General features: G+C 60.2%; 1 protein-coding gene and 1 pseudogene across 1 annotated transcript; one reads left to right on the plus strand and one right to left on the minus strand.

Moving 5' to 3' along the window:
- Positions 1–926: 926 nt before the first annotated feature.
- LOC133099818 (serine/arginine-rich splicing factor 3-like) lies at positions 927–1,692 on the minus strand (annotated as a pseudogene).
- Positions 1,691–8,697, plus strand: LOC133099819 (thimet oligopeptidase-like). Its single transcript, XM_061203686.1, is given in 11 exon segments — positions 1,691–1,758; positions 4,672–4,961; positions 5,206–5,412; positions 5,614–5,655; positions 5,658–5,944; positions 5,946–5,983; positions 6,076–6,433; positions 7,255–7,330; positions 7,436–7,564; positions 8,192–8,328; positions 8,542–8,697. Coding segments are annotated over 11 exon segments (1,788 nt in total).
- Positions 8,698–8,967: the final 270 nt, after the last annotated feature.

Consider the following 8,967-nt stretch of genomic DNA (forward strand, 5'->3'; position numbering starts at 1 on the left):
CGTTTCGGAGCACGGGCTCTAGACGTGCCGGGTTCTGTAGTTGTGGCACGGGGGCTCAGTAGTTGTGGCTCCCAGGATCTAGAGCGCAGGCTCAGTAGTTGTGGCCTACGGGCTTAGTTGATCTGCGGCACGTGGGATCTTCCCGGACCAGGGCTCGAACCCGCGTCCCCTGCATTGGCAGGCGGATTCTTTTTTTTTTTCTTTTGGAACCAAAACTTTAATCCCAAGGATTGTCACAAAACATATTACAAATGACAGCATGAAAAAAAAACTGCACAGTAACTCAAAGTTCAGCTCTACAATACACTCTTAATCTGGCAGGACATTGGTGTCTTGAATACTCTCAAATTCCCAAGTAATATTACAAAGAGCTTTGTATTCATGTACAGCAATCTCACAGGGGACTTATGACCTTAATCAAAGGTAAACTAACTTTCTTGAAACTTCGATTCTAAAGTCACTGGACAACCTCTTGTCCGATGTGAAGACTAGTGGAATTTTTAAACCTCTAATCTAGGGTAAGGGTGCAGCTTTAATTTTTACCTGCTGGCTTGTGTTCACAGCACCTTTTAAAGACTGCTTGCTTAACTACAGCTGCATGCCATATCCCAGCTACAGAAAGCCTTTTCAATGTTTGCCAGTGTTTTTTCCATAATAGTAAACATCACACTTTAGCTGGGCAGGAGTCAGAGTTTTATTATCAATCTAGGCAAGACCAGAAATTCAAAGCAAATTCAATTTTGCTTAAGGGAACATTGTAAGGTAACAATTCTTCATATTACATGCCTCATAGGACCCATTTCAAACCATAGAGAATGACACCTTTATGTGTCACTGTCCCAAGAGACAAACAAATGTGAACAGCTAAAACATTTAAAAAGTGCACCAAGCTTTGGAAGTCTCAAACACAACTTGAATTTTCTGTACATACTCCTGTCAAATGAAGTTATTGCCTGTACACCACTCCTCTTGCAAAGTGGTCTTCTATTTCCTTTCATTTGACCTAGATCGGCTAGGAGACCTAGAGAAAGATAGGGACGGCTTGTGATTTCTCTCCTGGGACAGGGATCTCTCTCTTCTCCTATATCTAGAAAGGGACCTGCTCTGGCTGAGGGAGAAGCTTCTCCATCTCGGAGATGTGTGGCGAGGTGGAGGACTCCTCCTCCGATAATCATCTCGAGGGCGATGACCCCAAGAAGGAGGCGGTCACGATTTCGACTTCTCTTTTCCCCATTAGACAGGTCCACTCTTACTCGGCAGCCACATAGTGTTCTCCCATCTAGTTCTCGGACAGCATCGGCTGCATCTCGGGGATCTTCACGTTCAACAAGAGCGAAGCCGGGAGGGTTTTTAGCAACCCACACACTTCAGAGTGGTCCATAATAGCCCAAAGCTCGTTCCAATTCAGTCTTGCTACCACTGTTTCCAAGATTCCCTACATAAACTTGACAGTCCAACGGACAGGAATCACGATGCAAGACCCTTGTGGCTCCTGGGTTTCACGGGCCACAGGGTGATCCCGGGCCTCTAGAATCTGGCAGCTGAATCTGCTCGCACAAGCTGTCCTGTGGGGACGCTTTTCCCCCTATGTGTCCGGCCCGGGGCCCTACTGGCTTGGCCCGGCCTCCCGGGTGAGAGGGTGAACCCCAGCTCCCTGGAGCAGACACTCAGAGCCCTGTTGACCGGACTCATGGGACTGGGGCAGCGGCTGCACATGTGTGGCCAGCCTGGTGGTGTTTGGCCCCGTCTGCAGTTCCAGTACCAGCCAAGAAAGAGCCTCGCTGTTTAACTTCCTCCTGGTTATGTAAGGATCCCTGGTGTCATTTGACAGAAATGTAGATGGTGTGTTCTTTCTCTGTTTTCTCCCTGCTTCCTCTCCTCTGTGTCTCTGTCTGTCTCTCTCTCTCTGTCCCTCTCCCTCTCTGCCTCTCCTTCCCTCCTGCTCCCACTCCTTCCTGAGAGAGGATAGACAGAGTGTGAGAGAGGGAGACTCAGAGGGAGAGGGAGGGAGAGGGAGGGAGAGGGAGAGAGGGAGAGGAAAGAGGGAGAGGGAAGAGGGAGAGGGAGAGAGGGAGAGGGAGGGAGGTCTCTTCCTCCCTCCCTCTCCCTCTCTCCTCCTTCTCTCCCTCCCTCCCTCACCCTCTCTCTCTCTCCCTCCCTCCATCACCTTCCCTCCTTCTCCCTCTCCCTCCCTCCATCACCGTTGCTCCTCCCTCTCCCTCCCTCCCTCTCCCTCTCCCTCTCCCTCCGTCTCACCCTCTAGAGACGGAGGGAGAGGGAGAGGCGGGAGAGAGGGAGGGAGGGAGAGGGAGAGAGGGAGAGGGAGAGAGGGAGGGAAACAGAGAGAGAGAGGGAAGGAGAGAAGTCTCCTTCCCTCTCTCTCTCTGTTTCCCTCCCTCTCTCCCTCTCCCTGTCTCCCCCCTCTCTCTCCCTCTCCCTCGTCTCTGCCTCTCCCTCTGTCTCTCCCTCTCTGGGAGGGAGTGAGGAGATGGAGAGACGGAAAGAGAGGGAGAGTTGGAGGGAGAGGGAGAGGGAGGAGCGGGAGAGAGGGAGAGGGAGAGGGAGGGAGGGAGGGATAGAGGGAGGGAGGGAGGGATAGAGGGACGGAGGGAGAGACGTTTCTCTCTCCGTCCCTCTATCCCTCTCCCTCTCCTTCGCCCACCTCCCTCTCCATCTCCCACCTCCCTCTCCCACTCTCTCTCTCCCTCTCCCTCCACCTCCTTCCCTCTCCAGAGAGGGAAGGAGGTGGAGGGAGAGGGAGAGGGAGAGAGAGGGACGGAGAGGGAGAGAGGGAGGAAGAGAGGGAGAGGGAGGGAGGAAGAGGGAGGGAGGGAGGGAGAGGGAGGGAGGGAGAGGGGAGAGAGGGAGAGGGAGAGGGAGAGAGGGAGGGAAACAGGGAGAGAGAGGGAAGGAGAGAAGTCTCCTTCCCTCCCTCTCCGTTTCCCTCCCTCTCTCCCTCTCCCACTCTCCCCCCTCCCTCTTCCTCTCTGCCCCCTCCTTCTCCATCTCCCTCTCCCTCCGTCTCTCCCTCTAGAGATGGAGGGAGAGGGAGAGGGGGGAGAGAGGGAGGGAGGGAGAGGGAAGGAGGGAGAGGGAGAGAGGGAGAGGCAGAGAGGGAGGGAAACAGGGAGAGAGAGGGAAGGAGAGAGGTCTCCTTCCCTCCCTCTCCGTTTCCCTCCCTCTCTCCCTCTCCCTCTCTCCCCCCTCCCTCTCTCTCTCTGCCCCCTCCCTCTCCCTCTCCCTGTCTCCCTCTCCCTCGTCTCTGCCTCTCCCTCTGTGTCTCCCTCTCTGGGAGGGAGTGAGGAGATGGAGAGACGGAGGGAGAGGGAGAGTTGGAGGGAGAGGGAGAGTTGGAGGGAGAGGGAGAGGGAGAGAGGGAGGGAGAGAGGGATAGAGGAAGGGAGAGACGTCTCTCTCTCCCTTCCTCTATCCCTCTCTCCCTCTCCTTCTCCCACCTCCCTCTCCCTCTCCCACCTCCCTCTCCCACTCTCTCTCTCCCTCTCCCTCCACCTCCTTCCCTCTTCAGAGGTGGTGGAGGGAGAGGGAGAGAGATGGAGGGAGAGGGAGAGAGGGAGGGAGAGAGGGAGAGGGAAAGACGTAGAGGGAGAGAGGGAGAGGGAAAGTGGGACAGGGAAATTGGGAGGGAGAGAGGGAGAGGGAGAGGGGGAGAGGGGTAGGGGGAGAGGGAGAGGGAAAGAGGGAGAGGGAGAGAGGGACAGGGAAAGAGGGACAGGGAAAGAGGGACAGGGAGAGAGGGAGGGAGAGGGGGACAGGGAGAGAGGGAGGGAGAGAGGGACAGGGAGAAAGGGAGGGAGAGAGGGACAGGAAAAGAGGGACAGGGAGAGAGGGAAGGAGAGAGGGAGAGGAAGGGACAGAGAGAGGCAGAGGCAGAGATGGAGGGAGAGGGAGAGGGAGAGTGAGAGGCAGGGAGGGAGAGGGAGGGAGGAAGAGAGGGAGAAGGGCTGAGGAGGGGGGCTCCCTCCCCCTCCCATGCTCTCCCCACTGCTTTCTCTTTTTTCTGCTTCAACAGACACCAGGCACCTTTTAGATCAGCCCTGAAGTCAAGGTTGATGCTTGGACGGCCTGACCTCCCCGCTGACTTCCAGCCCTGGACCACAGCTGGGAGATGAAGTCTACGGGGCCCTGGGCGGGGGGTTGCACAGGGCCCTTCTCTGACGCCCAATCTCTCCTCGTTTACGAGGCAGCCGCCAGCTCCCCTCTCTGACTCCCCAAGATTTTGGGACTTTTTAATATGTGTCCATAACGCCATGAGCTATTATTTAACTTTTCTACGAGGACCCATTTCCCGAAATGCAGTGGTTTTCGGCCTTGGCTGCACTAGAGAACCCCCAGGGAAGGGAGAGAAGTCTCTCCCTCCCTCTCTCTCCCTCTCCCTCCGTATCTCCTTCTGCCTCTCTCCCTCTCCCTCTCCCTCTGGGGTGATGCCTGATGAGCTCAGATTCGCAGATGTTCCCCCCATCCCCTCTCTGTGCCTTGCGTGGGGTCTGGGCCTTCTCACTGTGGCCCGGGCACGGCCTTGACATTCAGACTTCGGTTCCTGTAAGGACACTTGTGTTTGGTCCATACCGCGTGTGGCTGCAGTCTGTGCTTCTGCCGTTTAGCATCTTCAGTAGATGGGGGCTGTGCACGAGCCCTTCATCTTCCCCGCAGACACCACTGGTGCTTGCTGGGCCTCGCGGGTGATGCGGGGGGCACGGGGAACAGCCCTGTGTCCCCACCTTCTTGGGCTGCAGACAGGCCACGTTGGGCCTGTGGTGACTGGGGGCTCCCAGGAGAACCCCACCGCAGAACCGGAGAGGTGGCCCCAGAGAAGGTGGCGTACGCCTGGGGCCGGGCCTCACCAGCGAGCCACGGGCCACCTGCAGCAACAGGCGTCTCGCCGTCCAGGGGCTGGGTGTTCGGGCGCCTTGGGGATGAGCTGCTGTCTGCACAGCAGCCGAGTTTGTATTGTTGAGCCCGGGGAGGCCCCTGGGTGGCTCCTGGAGAGGCTGGTCGCATTTCTTCCTGCCCTTGGCCTTAGAGCCAAGGTTCACGGTTCACGACATTTCTGGTTCCAAAAGGACCTGTGTTAATAAAGACCACGTGTTAGGACAGCACCAAAGTGTCTAGAAATCCGGGCCAGGAGGAGGAGGCAGGGGGATTGGCTGTGCCCGCCAGTGGCCTGAGAGCCCTGCCCGCCCGCAGAGACCTGGCCCGGGGTCCCGCGGGGAGGGCATGGCCCACGGTCCCCAGCGCTGGCCGTCTCTGGGTTCCAGGAGAACTGCACGATCCTCGGGGAGCTGGTGAGGCTGCAGGCCCAGAAGTCCTGCCTGCTGGGGTTCAGCACGCGTGCCGACTCCGTGCTGGTGATGAACATGGCCAAGACCAGCCAGGTGGTGGCCACTTTCCTAGGTAATCCCGCCTCCACCTGAGTCCCAGTGGGGAGGGCGTCAGGCGGACCTTAACTGGACGTGGTGCTGCCTGAGACCCTACTGTGTCAGCCCTTGGGGGTCACCTTCCCGGACCCTTCATTCTGCCTCGAGGGGCGCAGGGTGGGGGGCGGCTGGGGGGCCGCCACAGGGACGTAGCCGAGCCTCTCCCCTCCGCCCGCAGATGAGCTGGCCCACAAGCTGAAGCCCCTCGGGGAGCAGGAGCGTCCGTGATCCTGGAGCTAAAGAAGGCCGAGTGCCAGAGGCGGGGCCTGCACTCTGACGGGCCCATCAACGCCTGGGACCTGCGCTACTACATGAACCAGGGGGAGGAGACGCGCTACCACGAGGACCAGTACCTGCTCAATGAGTCCTTCCCCGTGCAGGTGGTCACGCGCGGGCTGCTGGGCATCTCCCAGGAGCTGCTGGGGCTGACCTTCGACCTGGAGGAGGGCGCCAACGTGTGTCACGAAGACGTGAGGCTCTGCACGGTCCGGGACGCGGCCTCGGGCAAGGTCATCCATCGGCAAGTTCTACCTGGACCTCTACCCTCGGTGCGTGCGTGCGTGCGTGCGTGCGGGAAACTGTCGGCCGTGGGCCGGAGCTCCTCTGCGGAAGCTGGGCCTCACCCTGCGTCCCTCCCCAGGGAAGGGAAGTCCGGGCACGCGGCCTGCTTCGGCCTGCAGCCGGGCTGCCTGCCGCAGGATGGGAGCCGCCAGATCGCCATCGTGGCCATGGTGGCCAACTTCACCAAGCCCACGCCCGACCCGCCCTCCCTGCTGCAGCACGATGAGCTGGAGACCTACTTCCACGAGTTCTGGCAAGCGATGCACCAGCTCCGCTCCCAGGTGGGTGCGGGCGCGGGGCTGCGGGCAGGGGCCGGGGAGGGCCCGGGCGCGCGTGGTCCTCAGGCAGGCCCTCGCCACGGGATTCTTCCGCTGATGTCACCCCACACGTGGCGACGCCCTCGGTGTCAGCTTCCGTCATCAAAGCCCAGGCACTGGGCGCGTAAACAACAGAAATGGATGTCCTTGAGACTCTGGAGGCTGGAAGCCCCAGATCAAGGAGTCAGGACTGGTTCCCTGCATGTTAAGTACATGTACTCAAGAGTTGCCTTTAAAAAAGACAAAAGAAAAGAAAGGCACGTGGCATGCAAGTCTGGTGACAGGCGGCGATGAGAACCAGAGGGAACGCTCTGGGGCCGGGAGCGCTGCGCCCTGTGAGGCCCTGGGGCTGCTGCCAGTCTCCGTGGAGGCTCAGCAAGTCCCAGTGACTTCCCCACGGCGGGGGGCGGGGGGGGGCCCAGCTCAGCATCTGGGCCCAGGACCCACTGCTCGTTCAGTCTTCCTGCGGTCAGCCCTTTGTCCTGAGAGCGATGCTCTCACAGGCTGCACCGGAGCGCGTGGGGACACTTTACTGAGCTGTGCAGCCATCACTACTGCCCTGTTCTGGAACATTTCCATCACCACAAAAATGTCCCTCACGCCCTTAGTTATCACTCTCTCCCCTCCCCTGCCCCTGACAACCAGGAACCCACTCTGACTCTGTGGATCTACCTGTTCTGGACGTTTCCCCTCAGTGGGGTCACACCCGGTGTGTCCTTCTGTGTCTGACTTCTCTCGCTGAGCATCGTGTTCTCAGGGTCCTTGCACGTGGCAGCGAGTGTCAGGGTTTCACACCTTTGCGTGGCTGAGCCCCGGAAAAAAGAAAAAAGAAAAGAAAGGCATGTTGCCTGCGAGTCTGGTGACAGCCGGTGATGAGAACCAGAGGGAAGGCTCTGGGGCCGGGGGCACCACACCCTGTGAGGCCTTGGCGCTGCTGCCAGTCTCGGTGGGGCACGAGCAGCGCCGTCCCCCAGGGGCTGCGGGACAAGCTCATAAAGTCCCTGCAGGCCAACCCAGGTGCGGCCGGGCTGAGGGAAGGAAAGGGGGCGCCCGGATCGCCCGGCTGGAAAGCGCGGCCCGGACACAGTGCCATCCCCCCATCTCCTTCCTCCCGCCCCCCAGGCCTCTTCAACCTGCGCCAGATCGTCCTGGCCGAGGTGGACCAGGCCCTGCACACGCAGACGCCCACGGACCCGGCCCAGGAGAATGCCCACCTCTGCCAGGAGATCCTCGGGGGCCCAGCCACGCCAGGTAGCCAAGCGCAAGCCGGGCCCACCTTAGCGGTCGGTTGGCGACTACTGCCCAGGTCAAGAGGATCGTCTGGTGGTGTGTGAAAGGGGACCGACTGACAGGCTCTGGCCGAGGCCCAGTGACCTCTGGCCTCTTTCTGCCTCGGTTCCTTGGCTGCTCCCTCCAGCTGTGGCCCGCGGAGTCCGAGGGGGGGGTGGGCATATCTGCACGTGCTTTCTGGAGAGCCTGGAAGAGGCAGGAGAGGGCTTCATAGCCCGGACGGAACGCGTCGACGAGGTTTGCCCGTGCGTGTCGGTGCGGACACGCGGTTCACTCCCTCGTGAGCGCTTTAACCCGCGCTCTCCCCGTGCTGGAGGGCGAGCCCTGACTCATCCCTCGGAGCCTCAGCGGCTGACCTTGTAAGAGGCTTAGGGGTGAACCCTCGTGAGCTTCAGCAGAAAGTCGGCAAAGATTGATTTGTGTCCCTCCACTGAGTTGCCCGCAAGGTCCCTGTTTTCTACAAGTGTTGGGCCAATACTCCCTCTAGTGGCAGGGGACTCAGACAGGGCTGTTTGAGGCCCCCGCTCTGGGGAAGGGGCACTGAGAGGCCAGGGGGCCGGGCAGGAGCCTCTCCACGTTGTGTCCCAGGGACCCACCTGCCTGCGACCTTCGGCCGCCTGGCAGGAAGATACAACGCCCAGTCCCATGGCTACCTGTGCAGCGAGGTGTACTCCGCGGACACGTTCCACACACGCTTCAAGCAGGAGGGCGTCCTGAGTGGCAAGGTGAGAGGCCGTCCTGCCGCGCAGACCAACACGGAGGTCCTTGGCCTGGGCCTAGATGCTTGTGCCGCCCGCCTGGGCCTGCCAGGCTCTGAGGGCCCTGCCCTGGACCTCCTGCTCCCCTGCCCTTTGTTCAGTCACAGCAGAGGTGGCCACACCCACACCCTCAGTGAAGGCGGAGCTCCACCCTCCTGCAGTCCCGCCCCCTCTCGGCAGGTTGCCATGGACTACAGAAGCTGCATTCTGAGGCCAGGCGGCTCCGAGGATGCCAAGGGCATGGTGAAACTCTTCCTGGGTTGTGACCCCACGCAGGACGCCTTCCTCCTGAGCAAAGGGCTGCAGGTTGAGGGCTGCAAGCCGCCGGCCTGCTGAAGGCACGGGGTTCTGCCCACCCAGGCGGGCCCGGTGCCTTAGCGCCCCGCCGGGGCGGGGGAGGGGCCGCGTGTTCTCTCAGCCCCTGAGTCCCTGGCGGCCGGCCTCGGCCAAAAGTCTCCACCTGGACGTGTCTGGAGAGCCTGGCGTCAAGGCTCCCCCTTGTTGCACTAATGCAATCCCTTCCTGGGGAGCTTTCCTGCTTACAAAACGGTTCTTTGAAAACGCAGCCATTAATAAAAAGACTCCACTCCTGCTCTCTGCCTGCGG

The sequence above is a fragment of the Eubalaena glacialis genome, chromosome 10 (assembly GCF_028564815.1).
Source record: "Eubalaena glacialis isolate mEubGla1 chromosome 10, mEubGla1.1.hap2.+ XY, whole genome shotgun sequence".
In the NCBI taxonomy this organism is placed as follows: Eukaryota; Metazoa; Chordata; class Mammalia; order Artiodactyla; family Balaenidae; genus Eubalaena; species Eubalaena glacialis.